This window comes from Papaver somniferum, chromosome 1 (genome assembly GCF_003573695.1).
Source record: "Papaver somniferum cultivar HN1 chromosome 1, ASM357369v1, whole genome shotgun sequence".
Taxonomy (NCBI): Eukaryota; Viridiplantae; Streptophyta; class Magnoliopsida; order Ranunculales; family Papaveraceae; genus Papaver; species Papaver somniferum.
The window spans coordinates 115,150,642-115,174,422 of NC_039358.1; the positions used below are offsets into that span (position 1 = coordinate 115,150,642).

Genomic DNA, 23,781 nt, shown 5'->3' on the forward strand with positions numbered 1-23,781 from the left:
TTCTGCATTTATCACACGTATCCTTTCTCCCATCTGTTTCTTGACACATCTTCTGTAACCGCTGCTTTTCAACCGGTCACGTCTTTTCACATTAATTGTGTTTATCTTCTCGAAAATATCCTCTATATATACTCTTCTTACTCTCCCTTTTCTTCTTTTTTACTCTCTTTTTCATCTTCTCCGCAACTTCATCATTTTCTCCGTAAATTCCTCTGCTGTAATTTTTCTTCTATCTTCCTTCTTCAATCTTCTTAATTCTTCGTCCATTCCCATAATCTCTATTCAGATATGCCTCCAAGTGGTCAAAAACATGAGAAAACCTTAAAGGAAGTTCAAAAAGATCTTGCCGAGAAAGGTTTCACACTTTCTACCATTCCTGGTGAAAGTGCCAAATCAATTCTTTATATCAAACTTTTCTCTGATCAACATTGTGATGATCAATCAATCATAATTTCGCTGGGTCAAATTCTCGCAGGTCTCCCCATTCCTCTTTATGACCCAGATATTCCTATGTTCTATGAGATTCTCGCACACTCGGGATTTTCGCGAGCTATCTTCCAATTGAGTGGGGATTGCATCCGCCTGATGCTGGAGTTCGCTAACTGTGGTGCTGGTAAAGGATCTCTTTATTCCAAAGAACTTAGGGATCCTAAATTCGTATATCTAGAGATAGTCGCTGAGAAATATACAGTAGCGAATTTCTTCGAAAATTATGAATTAATATCCATGAAGAAAGAGAATACTCGCTGGGGTATTCGCTTGAAAAGGAAGGATGTTATTGCTGAAGATAAAATGCCCATGCATTACATTGATTGGCATTCTGGAATAAATAAAACCCCTCGCCAATCCAAAGATGATAAATGGTGCGTCTTCCCCTTGATGCTGAAAGGACCCTATATTGTTGGTTCTAATGTCATTCCTGCGAATCTCACCTCTTATCGACCCTGGGTATTCTCTTGGCCTGATAAAGTGAAAGAGGTATATTTCTTCTAATTTCGCCCACTTTATGTTTCTTTATTTATCTTTACTCTTTTTTTCGCTGATTCTTGCGACATTCTACAGATCCAAAAACTGAAAGATAGCTACCACAGGACTGGTAAAGCCAATACCTTGCTAGTTCTTCGCTCATACACAGATGAGGTAAGAAATATTCTTTTATGATTTTAAACAATATATTGTTGCCTCTGTTTCTTATCTTCATTTGTGTGTGAAGGTTATTGCTGAAGTAGAAGAATCCACCAAGGCTGTGACGGCTGGTGATAAGGGTAAAGATATTCTTCGCAAAGGAAAATCATCTGCATCCTCTTCAAAGAAAAGAAAGAGAGGGAATTCTCCTCCTCCTTCAGATGTTCATTTCCCTGATGGTTCTGAAGATGATGAAGACAACAAAGATGATGATGACGACTCTGCTGCGAATAAAGATTCTCCACCTGAATCCTCTATGGCACAGTTATCAAGTATCTTCTCTGATTATTGACAAGGGATGGGAGATAATTTTCTCGCCAATATATGCAAAGCTCTCGCAACTATTTGCGATACTCCTTTGTTGGATGGTGATAGTTCTCTTCGTCGAGTCTCCAGATCAGTGACTCCTAGCTTCCTAAATTCCCTCAATAGTTTGGTATGCCTTCGTCTTTTTACTTCTTCATTATCGTGACTCAAAATTTCTTTTTATTTTAATTATTTTTGTATTTTCTTCGCAGGCTGGAAAAGCTTCTTTCGTTGTTGCCTCAGATTTGGAGTGGAGACGCGAAATTCTTGAAAAGAAGAATCTTCAATTTCGTACGAAGAATGAAGAACTGGAAACTGAAGCTAAAGGTCTTCGTGAGAAGAACAAACAATTAGAAGCTGAAGTTAAAGGTCTTCGCGAGAAGAACAAACAACTGGAAATCGACACTTCTTCGCAAAGGAACAAAATTTCTACTCTTCAAAAAGCTAATGATCATCTCTATGGAATGCAATTTTTCTCCTTTCCTTTCATTCATTCATCCTATTGTCTTATCTTATTTGATTAATCCTTTTTGCAGACATTTATGGTCTTTCTGATGAAGCCATTCTTCTTCGTTCATTTCCCGATGCCCTAGATAATGACACTCTTCTTGAACATCTTAATAAACCTTTGAATAGTTTCTCTAATGATAAAATTTCATCTCTGTCCTTGAATGAACTTAAATCCAAATTTCGCCTCTTAGAGATTGATCATAGATCTAGTTTAGGTTTAGCCAACCAATTTAAACGTTTTTATCTCAATTCTAAAGAGAAGATCAATGAATTAAGAACCAAGATTATCAAACTTATAGATGATAAAGATTGTATCTCTGATCAAGGTGTTAAGGCTTTGGCGAAATTCCAAGAGACTCTTCTTGAGTTTCAACTTGAACGAGATGAAGCCAATCGTCAAAATGTTGTGCTTAGCGAGAGAGAAAACCAAGTTCGTTCTCGTCTTCTCATAAATAGTGATGATGAGTTCGCTTGGGCCGCGACAATCTTGGATAACACCAGAAAAGATTTAGGTGTAAATGTTAGTCTCCAAGTTGAGCATACAACCTTGATTAGAGATATGATTTATGAGAGAGAAGGTCATTAACTGTTTTCCTTTATTAATCTTTGGTTTTTCACGATTTTTTATCAAGTTACTGATTAATTGCTATATGCTTCGCAGGATCTGAAAGCAGATATAGCCAAAGAGTTGAGGAACTTGAAGCTGAAAAAGAGGAACTCGCAAAGAATCTTTCTTCTCGCAACGACAAATATTCTAGATTAAAGATCAAACCAAGATCACTGTTGCGAACTTTAAGAACGACGCTCTGCATTTTCGCAATCAAACTATTCAAATGGTTTGTGATGACCATAGTATTCCTCACTCTGATTATCCTTGTCTCTTGGAGGAGATCCTAAAGAACATTCCTAGTCTGACCATCTCTGATAGCGAAGCTGATGATGAAGAATCTGATGGTGATGAAGGTTCTGATGGAGATAAAGGTTCTGATGCAGACGAAGAAGAGAATAAGTCTTATGAAGATGATGAAGGATCAACTAAGAAGTAGTCTTTGTTTATTTCTTTGATCTTCTGTAATACTTGTACATTTATTCCTTCTTTTTGTATATATGCGAATTCTTTTAGTTCCCCATATTCCTTAATATATGAGTTTCTTTCATTTCGACCTGCATTCATTAAAACAATTCTTCCTTGCAATACGGTTAATCAACATAATCATTAATTTTTGAATTTTTGCGTAAATATATCATGTGGAGATAAATAACATTTTCTAATTTCATTCATTTCCATACTTGCCTCTGTTATTTGTATCCAAATGAGAGATTTTGTAGATTTCTCTTATTTTGTGCCTCAACTTCGCAGTTGTTTATGTATAATTTCGTAATCGTATGCGAAGTGAATTTTGATTCTTTTCAAAATCTCATTCATGTATGGTCTTATTTTGCCTTCCTAGTTAAAGGTCTTATTATGCCACCTCTTGTTATTGAGACAAAATCGCAGGACGTCCTTGCATTTTCATGCAAAAACCCATTGATCTTGTCTTAACTTTTTCTTTTGTATTATTGCCTCTTCAGGTTTGTTGTGACAATATGACAGGCCTAAATATTCTTGCGAAAATAAACCCCCATGACATTTCCGTCTTGCGATGAAATCGCAGGACGTCTTCGCACTTTCATGCGAAAACCCATTGATCTCGTCTTATCTTTTTCTTTAGTATTATTTCCTCTTCAGGATTGTCGCACAAATATGACAAGCCTTAATACTCTTGCGAGTAAAAAGCCTCATGACATTTGCGTCTTAAGACACTTATCAACTCCCTAATAGAGGGTGCCTCCCTTATCTCCCCCTGGTTGCCCCTTCAAGGAGGCGTACCTCTAACATACAAGGTTGGCTCCTCCCATCCGGTCTTAACAACAACCAGTTGTTTTCGCAGCCTCTTATCCCTTTTACCTATAGGGATTATGGTTACGAGACTGCACCCTAAGTGGGGTTTTCTTCGGGACGAGTGCAGTATAAGCCAATACTTGTCAAGAATGGCAAGATACGCTCCAGACGCCCCTGGCACTCTTGACTCAACCGTGTACCTCGGCGCCTTGGTCATATTCTGCACTCCTTGGGAAATTCCTTATTACCTTAGTCTCCCAACCTAAGTCATATGCTTAAGCTGAGAATCCAAGGTGCCTCTCCCGGATGGGATTTATTGACCCCAAATCTCCATGACTCAGGTTCCGGTGGCGGTGTAGCCTTTCCCTGAGCCATGCAACAGGAACCCCCTTATATGACGTACATTAGGTCTTACATTTGCCTATTGCGAAATTGTATTCGCGAACTAGGGTGTACGCTATAAGGGTTCGCCCCTTTCTCTTTTGTCATTGTTCTCTGATTGTCTTTTGTAGAATTCATTATTTCTGCGAGATTCTCGCACATCATCATATCGTATTTGCACTTCTAAATCTCATTTTCATCATTCAGTAAAATGTATTTTTGAGAATTTTATTTGTTGCAAGAGTGTCGCAACAAATCAATCATTCATACACTTCTTATTTTTATTACATTTGCCATTCTCTGCTTCTTTGTTATTTTCTGCTACTGCTTCCTTGGTAGTGGTATGTTCACCATTTCTTATTCTGAGCTAGCATTAGTTTCGCAACATTTCTTCTTCTTTTTGTTCGATTGCATCCACCATCAATCTCTCACTTCTTTGTGTTTCTTCGATTTTCTGTCGCCAACTTTCCTTCTTGTTTGCTCTTCCTTCGCAGGATTCTACCTCAGTTTCGTAACATTTCTTTCCTTCAACCCAATCTCCTTTTATGATTCCTACACCGATGGGGTGAGGTAATTTGATGCACTGGTGGAAATTTGAAGCTACACCTAGAATCCCATGTATCCAAGGTCGACCAGTTAATGCATTGTAGGGTGACTCTACGTCAACAACACAGAACAGGATTTCAGAAGATATTCCCTTCAATGGAATTCGCAGAGTAACCTCCCCTTTAGGCTTGTTGGCAGTACATTAAAACCATATATCTTATATCTTGATGGTATAAGATCATCATCTCTCCCTCCCATGGTTTTATAAGTATGATAGAATAAGATGTTCACAGAGCTTCCGGTATCGATTAGAATCCTATTAATTGCCCATGAGTCTTCAGCTTCATCATCTTCATCTTCTTTCGGTTTTGGATTAATTTCTAATTTTACCACCAATGGATTGTCATGTACCTATCCACCTTCGGGGACTTCTTCTGCGGTAAAAGAAATAGTTTGTTTCTGTCATTCCTCTAGTGGCGAGATTTTCGCAATATTCATAATTTCTCTTCCATCACTGTCTCTTGCGAACACTCTATTCAAAACATTGTCATGAAAATCTTCAATTGTCTTTCCTTTTGCACCAACTTCTACGAAGAACGTTTCCTTCTCTTTCACCGTGTTTACTCTGTGATGCTCTGGTGGTGGTGGTAGTAATGGTTGAGATTGTGGGTGTCCTACCAGAAAGTGGTTTAGTTTTCCTTGATCTATCATTCTCATAATATTTCTCTTTATATTTCTGCAATCATTTGTAGTATGTCCGTGAAAATGATGATAAGAACAGAAGTCATGACTTCTGCGGCTTTAAGGTGGTTCCGTTCCCATGTTCCATGGTGTTGGTATATTCTCCATCAAAATTATAGCTTCCCATATTTTCTCCACACTTGCATTCAGAGGTGGCATCTTAATTTCTTCCCATACTACCTTGTGACCTCCTTGTCCTCTATTATAATTTTTTCTTTGACCTCCATAAGTTTCTTGCGGCTGATCAAGTCTTTGAATCTTATTATTTCCACCACGATTATAGAAATTTATTTCTCTTTCATACTCCTATTGATCTCGACTTCGCATAACCACCAGTTTCTGTTGATTGTTGCCCGTAACCTTTTCTTGTTGTACTTGCGAAGTTCTCGCCACTGTGTTTATTGGTTTAGGTAATAAGCTTGCATTCGCTGCTTGTGAATTGGTGTTCGCAACTGGGTATGATTCCATTTCATTTTTCCTTTCCTCTAGAGAAATATACTCTTCCTGAAGTTCTCGCAGTTCAGTCATTGTGATTGTATTCTTGACTCTGAAAATTTGGATATACAATAGATTGGTTGCGAACATAGCATCGATAAATGATAAGATAAGATATCTCTCATCCACACGGCCAGCCATTTCACTACACATAGTTCTCCACCTTTTAGTTAGGTGCTTCAAACTTTCGCTAATCCTTTGTTTTAAGCCAAACACATCTTCAATACCAGGTCGCGAAGAATTGTTACTTATATATGCCCCCAAGAATGTGGTCTGCAAGTGATTCAAAGATGTTATTGTATTTTTTGGTAGACCTTCGAACCATTTTAACGCCTCTCCTGTTAGACTGGATGCAAAATACTTACACAACACGGCATCATGATTTTCCCTGCAATACCGGTGTTTGTTGAACTGGTTGTTGAATTTGATTTTCTCCATCATTTCTTATTCTAGTAGATTCTCCTGTTTCACTTCTCTCCCTTCCAGCAAGTCTTTTACTTCTTCTTCTAGCGGTTGTTGGTTGTTCGGATACATTCCTCCTTCTAGCCATTTCTTCAATATTAATGAGTTGTAAGAGATTCCGTAAAATTCTTCACCAGTTATTCTAATTTCCCACAAATCAGAATATTAATCTTCAACCTTTTCTAGGGTGATCTTCAATCTTCGTCCCTGTTTCTAGCGCCATTATGTAGTTGCAGGAAATCCTACACTACACCCCTCACAAGGTTTCATTAACATTCAACTCATTTTTGGATTAACAATCTTAATTTTATTGATGAATCTTTGAACAATATTACAAGAAAGGATAAAGGAATCAAGAATAACCACTGCTCTAGATTTTCTCTCTCCTATTTACTTTCTTCTCACTCAGAAAAGATCTCTCCCCCTTTTCTTTACAACTGAATGACTATTTATAGGGAAATACATAGTGGATGACAGCTAATCTGTCCTTTATTTTCGGATATGGTTTGCGACATTCTCGCAACCTTACAAATATTAATCTTGCACACTTCCTAATTTTCGCAAGTCCATCATATTTTCTCATGATTTAGCTGATGTCGTTTATTATGTCTTTTTTCTGAAATTGCTTTGCGACATTGTTGTGTTGCGTTGTTAATAATTTCGCTGAGGCATTATTGCTGCGAGATCCTGATCCTACAAGTAGTTTAGCAAATCAAAAATCAATTAAGCACCTTAGTTCCTTTGCTAAACCGATTGTACAAATACAATCGCTTGTTCGGTAAGACCAAAATAAAGATAACTCTATTTTTCTCATCAGGTTCTAATTATCTATATAACGTAGACCTTTAAATTTTAAACATGACAAGTACTAGGTTAGTTAACTAGCATTTCTTGTTAAGGCATTCGATTAGACTTGAATAACCGAAACCTCCACTTTGATAAGTCTAACTAAGATCGGAGTTAACTTAGTTTCTCTTATCCGGAATCGAATTGGACTAAACAATTCATCCCGTAAACATTTTATTTCGTTAAGCCATAAACAATTCATACAAACCAAATAAATCAACTTGCATAATTATTCACCTCAACCGGAATCAATTGAAACAACATAGACATTAAAGCACCGCAATTGCACCGAAATTTTGTAATCCTAAACGATTGATACCAAACAATAAAGAAAGATAACAATAGTTTTTCTTAACTGGAACCAATTAAATCACACACACATCCATACACAATAATGGAATAAAACATCAATTGTACCGAAATTTTGTTAAGCAAAAGCAATAAATATATGAAATAAAACCAGGCTCTTCTTAAACAGGAAAACGATTAACTAACAAATTCGTTACCTCAAATTTCGCATCCTATTCTCCAATATGTTTGCATCTTCTTCCAGGGAGAATTGATATCGAAATATCATTATGTTGTCATCCTTGTGCAAAACAAAAGAATAACAACAACCAACCTTTACCAGAGAAAGGTTGAAAACCGGTTTTTAACTATTGCAAGCAAAGGTTGAAAACTCTGAAACACATATGCTTTTATGCTAAACCAAACAATTCAACATATTGTGAATTTTTCACATATTGTTTCTATCAGAACCCCTCATGATCCTTTGATAAAGCCTACCAACATGGGCTATAACTTAATCCTGCTAAATCAAAAAGTCACCCAAACCATAAGGGTTCACAACATTATGAGATCGAATGTCAAAGTAGTAAAACCGAAATCAAACATCCCATAAACATACATAGCAATAAAATAAAGAATTCAAGCACAGGCTATGTAAATAAAAACTATCACAAGAAAAATTATAAATCAAATAATTTTAGTCATAATAAGATAGTTTTATTCATAATATACCTAATACAATCATTGAAAGAAATAAAAAATTGAAGTCTATTTTCTCATTTTTTGAAACTCTAATTTCAACCTTTTAGAGTTTCCTTCTATGTTGAAGCCGGATCAAAAGATTTTATCAGATCATCTTCTATGATTACTAGTCTTGATTCAAGACTAACAACATTGTCACTGACTTCTGAAAAAGCGGGGGTACAACAACCTCACCCAATATTTCGATTATCAATTTGTATGGACTAACTCCAATATACTTTTAAGAGAATCAACTAGACAGTCAGACTCAATCTTAATAAAAAGTATATCAAGGAGTTAATATCTCTATCTCTCGATTTGATCTTTACTCAAGAAAATGGAAATCTGCGAGTCTTTATCAAATACTAGAGAGATAAACTTGGATGGTACCAAAGACCAATATCCAAGTGTCAATCAATGTAAATAAATAACCAAAGGTTGGATGTTCTAATTGATTGATCTCAACACACAACCTGTGATATTTCAATTATATAACGAAATATAATGCAGAATAGAAATAACACAGACACCAGAAATTTTGTTAACGAGGAAACCGCAAATGCAGAAAAACCCGGGGACCTAGTCCATATTGAACACCACACTGTATTAAGCTGCTACATACACTATCCTACTATAAACTAACTTCGGCCTGGACTGTAGTTGAACCCTAATCAATCTCACACTGATTCAAGGTACAGTTGCGCTCCTTACGTGTCTGATCCCAGCAGGATACTACACACTTGATTCCCTTAGCTGATCTCACCCACAACTAAGAGTTTCTACGACCCAAAGTCGAAGACTTGGTAGACAAATCTGTCTCACACAAAAAAATCTATAGGATTGAATAAATCTGTCTCCCACAGAAATACCCAAGAGTTTTTGTTCCGTCTTTTGATAAATTAAGGTGAACATGAACTAATTGATAACCCAGACTTATATTCCCGAAGAACAACCTAGGATTATCAATCACCTCACAATAATCTAAATTGTATGGTGGCGAAACTAGATATTGTGGAATCACAAACGATGAGACGAATATGTTTGTGATTTCTTTTTATCTTTCCCTATCGGAGATATAATCTCAAGTCAATTATTCATTTGAACTCCTATGATAGAAAATGGCAAGATCAGATCGCTCAACTACAAGAAAGTAGTTTCGTCTGGCTTCACAATCTCAGTGAAGACTTTCAGTCGTTAACCGACAGGGTCTCGAGAAGAAACCTACGGTTAAAGGAGAATCGACTCTAGAAAAACCAACTAGTATCACACAGGAGGTGTGGGGATTAGTTTTTCCAGTTGCTAGATGTCTCCTTTACATAGTTTTCAAATCAGGGTTTGCAATCCAAGTTACCTTGGTAACAAAGCATTCAATATTCACCGTTAGATGAAAAACCTGATTTCTCCAAGCTAATATCTTTCAATTGTTGGATCGAAACTTAGCTTGTCACACACAAATGAAATGTATTCATTTAGGTTTGAGTAACAATACCTAAACGTGTACACTTAGTTGGTTCACAAATAGTTAACCAATGGTTAGCCATATGAGCGCTTTCATATTAACCGTATTCATCTTTCTCATAACTATTTCAAATGACTCATAAGAACTAGTTCAAGAGTTGTTCAATTGCTTAGGTCTTTATTCATAGACACAATTAAAACAAAATCGGTTTGATTCACTTGAATCAATTCATGAACAATATAGCCATGGTTTACAAAGATTGTGTTCCTTATAATTTATTGTTTTAAGTTCATGAACAACCGATTTGAGAAATAACCAGCTTGGGTACGCGTACGGGTATGCGTACCTTAGCTACCGGATTTGAGTTTACAAACTCAGCAGAAATTTTCGGTTCGAAAACTTCCGTGGGTACGCGTACGGGTATGCGTACCTAAGGTGACTGGTTTACTAGTTTGCAAACTTACAAACTCAACAGAATTTTTCGGTATGAAAACTTCCGCAGGTACGCGTACGGGTACGCGTACTCAAACTGTCTCCTTCACTAATACCGCATGCACACATATGCACGCACATGGATTATACACTAATGTGCGAACACATTATACATGCTTATATCCATAGTTGGTAATCTCAACTCTATATTTCAATCATTGAAACATTCTTCTATAATGTTATAACAATCCTTATTCACGACTATCGTCATCAAAGCTATTTTCAAGATTGTAACGTCTTCATGACTTGCGTCACGGGTAAAGATGAAAGTGGTTAAAGCAAAAGCTCACCAACACATATTTCGAGAAAATGATATGCGAGTAAACTCGGCTCGAAATAACAAATGTGTATGTATGAAAACTATCATACTTATACGACTTTGTCTCAAGAGTAGGAGATAGAATAGACTTTTGAGTGACAGAAAAGTCTAAGTATCCACATAGCTTTTTGTCGGATGAATTTACACTTATTCCTCGAGTAGTTCTTCGTCTTCGTAAGATGATCGCCATGGAGTCTGGAGCTCAACTGCACTTAACTATCCTAGACCGAGACTTAATCATAAGTAAACTAGAAATCAAGATATATAGTTTTGATCACTAATATTGACAAACATGCTTGATATAGAAACACATGCGAGTTCGACCGAGCAGTGCTCTAACAACTTCCTTAACTTCCTTTCGCAAATCCTTTTCCATGTTCCTTACTTCACATAAAATTAGATCTAATTTTAGTGAAAGATTCATGAGAAGCTTATCATTGAGAGAAGAGATCTCTTCATTAGGAACATCCTGTTGAAGTTATGGAGATGAATCAGAATCGCCATCATAAGATTCGAGACAAACTTTCTTGTTAGGAAACAATATAGTCCAGAGTTTTCGGTTTTGTGAGAGTTGCAACTAGAGGTAGACATTCTGTCAAATCTCTATGAAAATGAAGTAAGAGGTCTTCCCTCTTATAAGTTCTAGAAATTTTTCTCAAAAATCTTTGAGAATATTATTTCAATTAAATTCTTAACCGAAAAATCAATTTTTAGAAATATTTTTATCCAAATATTTACATCTATATCCTTACTGTATACTTTTAAGGCTAACAAGTAAGGATCCATGAAAACCAGTTAGGTTGTCACCTTTTGGTTGTTGAAATTTCTTCCCTTAAAGATCTCAACATTCTTACATAGTTGAGGAGACATTACGTTTAATCTTGATGTAAGATCATGATATTCGAAGAACTTATTCTCCCTTTTAGAAGAGATCTTTAATCTACACTCAGATCTTAATTTTCCGGTTTTATACAGTTTCTCTCTCTGTTTAGTATCAGGGCATTTCCTTTTATAATGCCCTCTTTGTTTGCACAAGAAGCAAACACCAGAAGTATTACGTTTTCTGGATCTAGATTCCACAAATTTAACTAGCCTTACCTCCTTGTCACTTGATACATTCATACCAGGTGATGACTTTTCAAAGCAATTGAGTTTATCTCTCAGTTTCTGATTTTCTTCTTTTAACTTCCTTATCTCATCTTGACAACATTTAATGTTGAGAATGATTTTAGATACTTGTAATTTTTCGGAGCATTGAGTAACCTTGATTTTCTTCAGTCGCTTGTTAAATTTTTCTTTATCATTCAGAAAACTCTGTTTGAGTTGCTCAAGCGATGATTTTATTTCAATGATGTCAGATTCAAGAAGGTGAGTTCTTTTATCTTTACATGGAAATATTTCTTTGAAAAACGAAGGGGTAAACTCCTCTTGAGTATCTAGACTTGGAAGACTTTCAGATTCATAGACTTCTGCAATGGTTGCAACATGATCTATCACATCAACTTGATCATTCTCATTGGGAAATTAGTCAAGTGTGGCAGTGTAAGCAATTCTTTTCCACTGTGTATCCTTAGTTGGACAATCTAGAAAACTATGACCAAACCCTTTACACTTGTAGCATTGAGGAACAATATATCATCATCATCCCAGGTGTGTTCACGTTTTTGTGAAGGAACATTTTTTCCTTTTGACACAGGTGATTCTCTTTTTCGATGTCTCAACAGTTTCTTGAATCGTTGAGTAATAAGAGACAAATGATGATTTAGTTCAGCTTCATCTTCAGCAGTTCGATCTTCCTGATCTTCGGAGTTTTCCGAATATTGAGTTGGAACCCTTTTTATGGCTTTGTAGGCCAGATTGTCTCTTTGTTTAGACAGATTCTCCTGATCAAATATCTTCAGTTTTCCAACTAGGGAACTTCTATATAGAGAAGAAAGATCATTAGCTTCTATGATTGCATGCTTTTTAGAATCGTATCTAGATGGAAACGATCTGAGAATTTTGATATTATATCCTTTTCAGAAATAGTCTTTCCAAGAGAGAAAGAAGCATTGATTATCTCAGAGAGTTTAATATAAAACTCTTCAAAAGTATCGTTGTCATCCATTCGAAGATTTTCCCAGTCAGACATAAGAGTTTGAAGTCTAGCTTCTTTCTCTAATGTGTTTCCTTCGAATACGATCTGAAGATTATCCCAAGATTCTTTCGAAGTTTGACATGTTGATACATGATATTGTAAATCATGACTTACAACATGAATAATAACATTCAAACCATCTGAATTCTACTTAGCAAAAGCCTTTTCTTCGTCTGAATAATCCACTAAGCGCTTAAACTCAGTTTCTGAATTTTCTACCTTCGGGTAATTATAACCATCGACGACTAATAGCCATGTATTAAAAATCTCGTGATTGAAGAAAAGATATCATAGCAGATTTTCACCATAGATAGTTTGTTCCGTCAAATCTTGGCGGTACGTTAATTGAAGTCAATTCATGAGAACTCGAGTTCATTCTTATAGGTTGGATCGCACCAAACACAGATTGTTAGATCTTTTCGTGTTTGCCCGCTCTGATACCAATTGAAAAGACGAGGGTACCCAAATATACCTCAAACTAAAACTTTTCCACCTATAAGTCCTTTCTCCGAAAATGATTGTCTATGGACTGAGTCGATACAATGCAACTAATCGGTTCACAACCGAAAGATAGGTCAAGACCACTAGAGAAAAGAGTATGGTCTAAACAATTTGATAGACAGGGTTCTATGAATTTCTTTCAAAGAGGTTATGGTGGAAAAACTGTGGTTCACGCTTGATTGTGTTGTTTTATTGCATCTTGTCTCATGTGCCTGACTAAAAGAGACAAGATTGTACACACCTCAAGCTTAAGAAAAAAAATTGTTTTTGTTTTCTTAGTTTTGCTGAATGATTTGAAATTCTTTCATATCTAATTGATATTGGAAGGGACTTCCCTGTGTATTCAATAAAAAGAGGGTTATTCTCGTCAATTCCACTCTCTTTAGGGTCGCGAATTGAGTGTGCATGAACCTATGTGGTTAAAAGGTTCTGTAACCCTACATTCCTTTTTCTTTCTATGAAACTCTTTTCATCTTAAGACGGCATGTGAGTTTAAATTGTGATTTCCTCTCACAAACACATACACGTATGGAGACTCCAAGTATCATATGTTTTGATGGAAAAGATGTTAATATGATTTTTAAGCCGTCAATCATAAAGGAAAAAGAAAAATCTTCACTGCCTCCAACTTTGAAAAGAAAAAGAAGGAATGTGAGGAAGTCAAGAGTTGTTCCTTCAAATTCTCAGAAGTTTTCTGATGTTCTTGAAGAGTTGAAGAAAACAAGGAAGGAGATTCAGCTAATAAAGGCTTGTGTTATGATAACTCTCGAAATTCAGAAGTCCCTGGTTCGACATCATCAGCCTAGAAGGTTTGTTGGAATTGAATCCTTTCTTCACGAACCTTATGTTCCCATGGATATTGACGACAAGGAGTTCGGGGACGATAATGAATTCTTCATAGGTCTCAATGTCTAGTAAATCTTCTTTTAGAGAATTTATTTCTTGTTTTTAGAAGAATAACTAGGGTTTGGAATAGCCATTATTGTGAGTACACATCTATGTCCAATGATTTTCATATTCAATGTTTTTAGGTTTATTTATTTAAATTCTAAGTTTTCTGAAGATGATTTTTGCAATTTTAACCTTTATGATATTATATATTGCAAATTGTTATGGGATATATTGTTTACGTCCGTGAACCTGTGACTGTCCCATATTTGATCAAAAGTTATCTCTATTATGTCGGTATGAATGTATTGATAGAAGATAGAATGAACTTTTGACTTTACAAAAGTTAAAGCATTTTATGTCATTGTTTTGATGGAAGAAAGGATAAAACTTTTGTTTACAAGGATTAAGTCTATTATATGTCATTGTGTAAATAGTGATGGAAAATAGAATGAATCCTTGTTTATTCCGCAGTATTGGTCGATCTCCGATCCACATCTTTGTGCATATACTGTGTTCCTCCGTAAGGTTCCTTATGTTTGAGCATGACCAACTAAATTTATCATTCTCTTTTGGTTATTTTAGTTGTTGCTCCGTAAGTTCTCTTATGTCGAGCATGACTAATCAAATTGATCACGTTGTGGTTAATTTGGTTGTGTATTCCAATTAAATTAATCGTGGGTCTTCTTGTGATTAATTTGGTTGTATTTTTTCGATTACATTAATCACGGGTTCTTTTGTGGTTAATTCAATTGAATATTTTGTATAGAAATTCATGTTTTCATATGATTTGAGTTATCCAAAAGAAATCCTTCTTTACTTGTAAAAGCAAGCTCACATTTTTTGTTCTTTCGGGAATGACATTTTATGGGGGAGAGTTCATTTTGAACTTGTGCTTAATTGGCAAATCTTTGTGGGGAGTGCGTCTGTGGAATATTAGGGATTTATCTTGTATCTTTATAAACTTATTGATGAATGCATTTAGCTTCAGCTTTATGATGGCATCTAAATAAGTTGATATGGTATTCTCTTTTGGTCATGAACTATCTCTGTGAAAATTTCATGAGGATCCCACTAGTTTTCGTACCTTTGCCAATTTATATTGACAAAAAGGGGGAGAATTAATGTGTAGTGTGATACTACAAATACATATGGTTTACGAATCATTATGTAAGGGGGAGTGGTTTTCATGTTGAGATGAAGTACTGACTAAGGGGGAGTGATACATATCACCATAGTATTGTTGTCAAAGTTGTGATGCAATTGGACTTTTATACTGTGTAATAATACTATGACACCGTATAACAATGATCGAGAGCATTTTGTTTTCTCATCGTTATCGCTATGGATCTTCAACAACTGGTGATGCTGAACTTACAACCTTTAGGATCATGGAGTACTTGGAAGTGACGAAGATTTCGAGTCGCGTTGAAGATGCCAAGGAGATCAAGCATTTGGATGAGAAGCTACAATTTCTATCTATTTTGTAATCCATATGTATTGATAGTTTTGTCACTAAAATTGACAAAGGGGGAGATTGTTAGAGCACTGCTCGGTAGAACTCGCATGCGTTGGTATCTCAAGCATGTTTGTCAATGTTAGTGATCAAAACTATAAGTCTTGATTTCTAGCCTATTTATAGATATCTCAGACTAGGACATAGATAGTGTAGTTGAGCTTAGATTTCACAGAGTTCATCATTTGAAGACGAAGAACTACTAAGGTGAGCTTGTGGAACTTCTTCGAAAAAAGGTATGTGGAGACTTGAACTCATCTATCACTTGGAAAGTATATTTCTCTATCTCCTATATTGAGACATAAGTCGTGTTAAGATATAGTTTTCTCTATACACATTTGAGATTTCTAGCTGAGTATATCTCTCTTACATATTTCTCTAAATATGTGTTGGTAAGCTTTCGCTTCGACCAAGTTCATCTTATATCATGAGAAAATTGGCGAGTAACATCTTACATGGTTTGTGTGATACAATCATTTGATGTAGGCTTGGAATGTTTCGATAATGATTATTTCAATATCTTGAAAATTGCTTTGATGCTAATAGTGTGTGAAAACGACTATTGTCATTATAGAAGAATGTTTCAATGATTGAAATAAAGAGTTGAGAATATAACCATGTTTGGATATAAGCATATATAGTGTGTTAGCACATTAGTGTATAAAACCATAAACCGGGAGCCAAGTGTATGCATATGTGTGTATACGAAATTGGTGAAGGAGACAAGTTAAGTATGCGTACCCGTACGCATACTGGCGGAAGTTTTCGAACCAAAAATTTCTGCTGAGTTTGGTTTTTACAAACTCTTAACTAGTCACCTTAAGTATGCGTACCCATACGCATACTGACGGAAGTTTTCGAACCGAAAATTTCTACTGAGTTTGAAAACTAAACAAACTCAAATCTGGTTGCTTAGGTATGCATACCCGCACGCATACTTAAGCTGGTTACCTTGTCAAATCGGTCAGTTCATGAACTTAAACATTTAAATCATAAGGAATGCAATCTTTGCAAACCATGGATATAATGTTCATGATTGATTCAAGTGAATCAAACCGATTTGGTTTCAATTGTGTTTTCTATGTAATTGAACAACTCTTTAACTAGTTTCATTTGAACTAGTTATGGTTGAGATGAATAAGTTTGATATGAGAGTAATCATATGGATAACCTCGGTTAACTATTTGTGAACCAACATGGTGTACACTTTTAGGTACGGTTACATAAACCTAAATGAGGGCACATTTCATTTGTGTGTAACAAGCTAAGTTCGATCTAACGGTTGAAAGATATTAGCTTGGTTGAATCAGGTTTTTCATCTGACGATGAATATTGAATGCTTTGTTACCAAGGTAACTTGGATTGCAAACCCTGATTTGAAAACTATATAAAGGAGAACTCTAGCAACTGGGAAACCTAATCTCCACACCTCCTGTGTGTTACTAGTTGCATAACTAGAGTCGATTCTCCTTTAACCTTAGGTTTCTTCTCGAGACCCTGTAGGTTAACGATTTGAAGACTTCATTGGGATTGTGAAGCCAGACCCAACTATTATCTTTGTAGTTGCCCGATCTGATCTTGTTGTTTCTATCGTGTTGAGTACAATTTAAATAATTGGCTCGAGATTCTATATCTCCGATATGCAACATGGAAAAGTAATCACAAACACTTCGTCTCATCGTTTGTGATTCCACAATATATTCTTTCGCTAGTCGATTAAGATTATTGTGAGGTGATTGATAATTCTAGGCTGTTCTTCAGGAATATAAGTCCGGGGTTATCAATTGGTTCCTGTTCACCTTGATTTATCAAAAGACGGAACAAAAACTCCTGGGTATTTTTGTGGGAGACAGATTTATTCAATCCTGTAGAATTTTCTGTGTGAGACAGATTTGTCTATCAAGTCTTCGACTTCGGGTCGTAGCAACTCTTGGTTGTGGGTGAGATCAACTAAGGGAATCAAGTGCGTAGTATCCTGCTGGGATCAATGACGTAAGGAGCGCAACTGTACCTTGAATCAGTGTGAGATTGATTAGGGTTCAACTACAGTCCAATCCGAAGTTAATTGGTAGTAGGATAGTGTCTGTAGCGGCTTAATACAGTATGGTGTTCAATCTGGACTAGGTCCCGGGATTTTTCTGCATTTGCGGTTTCCTCTTAACAAAATTTTGATGTCTGTGTTATTTCTTTTCCGCATTATATTTTGTTATATAATATAAATGTCACAGGTTGTGCTTTAAGATCAATCAATTAGAATATCCAACCTTGGGTTGTTGATTTACATTGATTGACACTTGAACATTATTCTTTGGTACCGTTCAAGTTACCCCTCTTATTCAATCGGCTCGCAGATTTCTATTTGCTGATTGCGGATTGAATTAAGAGTTAGAGATATTAAACTCTTTGATATACTTTACTATAGATTGAGTCTGACTGTCTAGTTGATTCTCTAGAAAGTATATTAGAGTAAGTCCTCTCAGATTTCCAAACGAATTGTTGGGTGTGGTTGTTAGAATCCCACATTTTCATGAACTACACATTAATTCTCCCCCTTTTTGTCAATATAAATTGTCAAAGGTACGAAAACTAGTGGGATCTTTCATGTACCTGAGTACGATTACAAGAGGGGGTGGACAGATTTGAGGATAAACCTCTCTTGATTCTCACGAATCAAGCCTTTATCTGGTTCAATGAAGAACACAGCCTAACAACAAGTTCTATTTGATAATTATTCGATTGAGTTTCTCTTACAGACTCGATTAGCTTATAAATTTAGAGACAGAACCTAGCATCTGCGGCTACAATGCCACCAGATGTTTACATCTAACCCACTCATCAAAATTGATAAAGACACCCACTTCTAAGCTAAATACCAAAAACAACTAACTACCCCCTTGAGTACGATATGGGCACTCCAATACTATATTGGGTATATGACATTCCACCCTCCTTCAAAACATCCTTGTCCTCAAGGATGAGAGATAAATGAGTCGATCGGAGTGTTGGACAGTCACACACTAGAAGAAAAGTAGCTATTATATCATCGGAATACCATGTGAGGCCCTTGTACCCTGCAACACAAGGCTCATCAGTCCATTGACCAATTTCCTACAAGTGCACAGTTTATAAATGGTCTCGCTGCCTCCCTGAAATGCAAGCAGTGGGCCTGCCATTCTTGTGTGCAATTCCCTATGGTGAAAACGTGCTTTGGATTCGGCAACCTGCCGAGAATGTAGCCGTACCCAATGTACCACTCCCTGTAATCAAATAAACCCATTCATAGACATTCACTGCTGAGTAATTAGAAACAGAAGCAGTAGCCAAACCCTGCGAATTCAAGCAATTTTCCTCTAACAAACACAATATGAACTCGTACTAGCGTCACAAGGATGGATTCTATCCAGCTATAATCCCTTCTCTTTTGGTACCACGATCCCCACACATAACTTAAAATAAATTTTCCCCTACAAACACAAATGAACTAGGAAACTTTAGAAATTTAGCAGGGCCCAAAAATATCCATGTAATGCCCTTCCACACTTTAAAATCAAGCCCTGCAATCCATTGAAGTAATTGATCAGGTGGCTGCTCATGAACCAAAACCGGAACAAAATTCATATCTTGGACTTCACTCCTTACAACAATATAAATCCACCCCTTATCATTCACTCCCGCGAAATTTTCAAAATTCTGAAGTACAATCGAATAGACAACACCAAAACCTTTTGAATGAAAGTTCCTTAAACTTGTCAGAATCAGACTGATCTGCATAAGAGTTGTTGCAATTTGACCATGGACCTCAGCTTTGCAGAACAAATTGCTTATATAATTCCAGTTTTTGGCAAAGCACGCAACTGAGATAAAACTGTTAGCAATCCAGCTGACATTTCCCACACTCCACAAATCAGGTGGAACCAATTTGAACTTCCACCTCCAGTACTCCACCAGTATCCTCACACATAGGATTTGAATCACCTTGGGCATGAGATGAGTTTCCATAATCCACATGAGAACTGAAATGGTCAAACTCGCATTTGAAGCATTCCCTAAACCTGTAGAGTACCATTTGTATTCCCATCTCAAAAATTCCACTAACATCAGTAAGTATATAACTTGGATCTTAGAATTCCCAACACGACAAGACTTGTGCAGATAACTCCAACTCGAATGCGCAACTGTCATCATAACTCCCTCTTGAATCAGAAACCTCCAAAATATTTTAGAAGTAAGTAATGTAGAGTGCTGAAAAGTATCAATTCTTACAAGAATTAAACGAGTGCTTGCATTTGTGTGAACTGAGAATATAAACACTGAAAATTTTCGAAACTCTTTCGAAAGAATCTGGAGCACATTTTTCATCTTGTCTATCAATTAAAACTTTGAATAGTGTCACCTAAAAGAATCTTGCAGAAGTATGCAGGAACATATTGTCTTCCCTTTTATTCAAACACCACAGTGGAATACAACAAGAATATCCAAGAGCACTAGCTGAATTCAAGACTCTAATCAGTTGGCAAGATAACTCATCTGCTGGTATGTGAACTCCCTCACTCTTGACGACAAAATGTAAGCACAAAAAATGAACTACAATCACTTCAAACAACTCACATGGTAGCTGTAAGAATAAAATTTCTGCTCCCTTCCTACCACGCACTTGAATAGACCATTTATGTGCCTTCTTAATGCTCATCACTCTAACCAAGAAGAGAAACAAAAATCTATTTATTGAGAATTCAACAACCAAGTTCCATGCACCGCCAATCTCAACTACATAAAGCATTCCAAGACTCAAAGAATTCAGAAACTGAAATTCGGATGGATACTCATGAATTGAAAACATCTCACAAACCAAACCCTCATTGTACCTTTCCAGTAATACAGACCCAATCCGAGCAATCACACAAGAAGAAATTGTATCAAAATAGCCTTCGAAATTACCAACAAAAGATAATAACCCCTTAATAATTTGAAATTCTTTTCCACGATCAAATATTTTATCAACAGACTTGAAAAAATGCCGAGAAGATAACCCAGTAGGAAGTGTGTGGTTGAAAAAAAATTGTGCACACAACACACAGTATCCATTAAAAGCATTTTAAAAAACAGCTTCCCATCAACATGAATTTCTGCATCATTACAAAACAAGGGAATTATTGAATCTGTAAACCTCAAGTCTGATTTAAACCCAAGGCTAGGAATCAATGGAAGAATCAATTTCCCAAAAAAATTGGGGGGTACAGCTGCGTACTTACCCTGATCAAATATGCTACCAGAATATTCAGATTGAAGAACAAAACTATTCTTACCAATTACTTTGTTGTGACCACTGACGAACTCCTTCAAGCTTTGGAGTTTCTCACAACTGCCCTTATTACTCGTAACTTCTTGAGAATTCACCACATCAGACAAATCTTCCTCTTCATTGAAGAAAAACGAAGGGATGAACAACTCAAAATTGATAGAATCATCATCTTCTTCTTCAGCAAAGAAAAATTGAGGAATTAATTCATCAAGGGAATCGAAAGAATCAACAGTCAATTCTTCATCCACAAACAACTCTTCAATCTTTGTTTCTTCTGGAACCACAACTTCCTCTATTGTTGGCTCTTCAGAGTGAATTTCTTCTTGAATCTGTTGATATTCTTTAACCTCATTGATTGACTGTAAATCTTTAATCGTTGATGGTGGTACGTAAATTGATTCCTACCTAAGCTTGGCGAAGGAGATTAGAGACTCTAATTGCGTAAGATGATAATTTCGACTTGGTGAATATACATCGTTAAGAAGCTCACTATACCTTTTCTTGATATCAATAAAATAGAGATACGCTTCAACTTTCTCCCTAACTATATACGAAATACTCCCCATGGATCGAAACGGCTCTAGATACCAATTGTCATGTACCTGAGTACGATGAAAAGAGGGGGTGGATAGATTTGAGGATAAACCTCTCTTGATTCTCACGAATCAAGCCTTTATCTGGTTCAATGAAGAACACAACCTAATAACAAGTCCTATTTGAGACAGAACCTAGCATCTACGATTACAATGCCACAAGATGTTTACATCTAACCAACTCATCACAATTGATAAAGACACCCACTTCTAAGCTAAATACCAACAACAACTAACTACCCCCTTGAGTACGATATGGGCACTCCAATACTATACTGGTATATGACAGGATCCTAATGAAATTTCCATAGAGATACTCCATGACCAAAAAATAACCACATATCAACTTAGTTTAGATGAAAACATATAGCCGAAACTAAATGCATTCACCAAGGGGTTTATAAAGATACAAGATAACCCCTATAATATTCCACAGCCGCACTCCCCACAAAGATATGGCAATTAAGCACAAGTTGAAATAAGAACTCTCCCCCATAAAATGTCATTCCCGAAAGAACAACAAGAGCGACCTTACTTTCACAAGAAAAGAAAGATTTCTTTGGACATTAACAAATCACATGAAACATGAATTTGTATCCAAAATATTCAATTAAATTAACCACAACCCATGATTAATTTAATCGGAAATGCTCAACATAAGAAAACTTACGGAGCCGCACAGTATTTTCACAAAGATGTGGATCATGAAAAACAATACTGCGGAATATTCAAAGATTCATTCTATTTTTCATCAATATTTTCATAGAGACATATAATAGACTTAATCTTTGTAAATAAAAGTTCATCCTATCTTCCATCAATATTTGCATAATGACATAATAGGCTTAACTTTTGTTGTCAAAAGTTCATTCAATCTTTTATCAATATTTTTATAATGACATATGAAAGACTTAAGTTTTTACCACGTGTGGGACAATCATAGTTCACGAACGCAAACACTCATATCCCATAACAAGTTGAAATATATAAAACCATAAAGATTAATACTGCAAAATCATCTTCCAAATAAACTTTAGAATTTAAATAAATAAATATAAAAACATTGCAAGATGAAAATCGTTGGAAATAGCTATGTGTACTCACAATAATGGCTATTCCAAACCCTAGTTATCCTTCTTAAAACATAAGAATAAATTCTCATAAGAAGTTTCCTAGACATAAAAACGATCAAGTTTTTTTGATAACATCATACCTTTGAAAGGGTCCATCATAAAAGGTGTCACTGATATCCTTGATTCTTTTGACCGTAGAGACTCCATGTTCATGAGTGAGAACATTAACTTTCCGATCAACGATGCGGGCAAGATGCCTAGCTTCGACACAGTCCATGATGGGTTTCTTCTGATTCCTGATCAAGGTATTTTGATTATCAAGGATTTTGGCCTGACCATCAATAAGCTGATTTATTTGCATTTGAAGATTTGCAAACTCGACCCTAGAGTCATTCTGAAAACGAATTAAATCCTTGACAAATTCTCCAATCCAGGAGTTGTACTCTTTCCTTTCAATCATCTTTTTCAAGACAAGTTCTTGAACAGAATCACATCCTTTAGAGTCTTTTTCCATCTCAAGATTCACCACTTCTTGAGGTCTTGAGGAGTTCTCCATACCCTTTTTTTTATTATTATTAGGTGTTGATGGTGGTTTTTAGCTTAGGGTTAAAATCGTAAAACTGTACAACTAAAATGACGTCACTATAACCATTAGCACATTTATTGAATCAATCAGCATGCCTACGCAAGAATTACCGGGGTACCCTTTTTTTTATGGGTCATGTTCCACGGCAGAACCCTTAACATCGACTGACATCATCTATGCCAAACCCTGATTCTCATGCTACCGCGCCAAGGCATGCAAACCATGCCAGACGCACCACTGTGCCAATGGCAAACCATGCCAACCACATCTCCACGCCAAGGCATGCCGACCATGCCAGCCGCACCACTGTGCCAATAGCAAACCATGCCAGCCACATCTCCGCGCCAAGGAATGCCCACCATGCCAGCCGCACCACTGTGCCAACGACAAACCATGCCAGCCACATCTCCGCGCCAAGGCATGCCGACCATGCCAGCCGCACCACTGTGCCAATGGCAAACCATGCCAGCCACATCTTCGCGCCAAGGCATGCCGACCATGCCCATCGCACCACTGTGCCAATGGCAAACCA

The 23,781-nt window shown here is 36.4% G+C and overlaps 1 protein-coding gene across 1 annotated transcript; it reads right to left on the bottom strand.

The window, feature by feature from the left end:
- Positions 1-18,457: 18,457 nt before the first annotated feature.
- Positions 18,458-21,111, bottom strand: LOC113332101. Its single transcript, XM_026578775.1, has 2 exons — positions 21,002-21,111; positions 18,458-20,821 (listed from the first exon to the last, which is right to left on the bottom strand). Exon 2 carries the CDS (start codon positions 20,052-20,054, stop codon positions 19,143-19,145), a length of 912 nt encoding a protein of 303 aa, XP_026434560.1. The 5' UTR covers positions 20,055-20,821; positions 21,002-21,111; the 3' UTR covers positions 18,458-19,142.
- Positions 21,112-23,781: the final 2,670 nt, after the last annotated feature.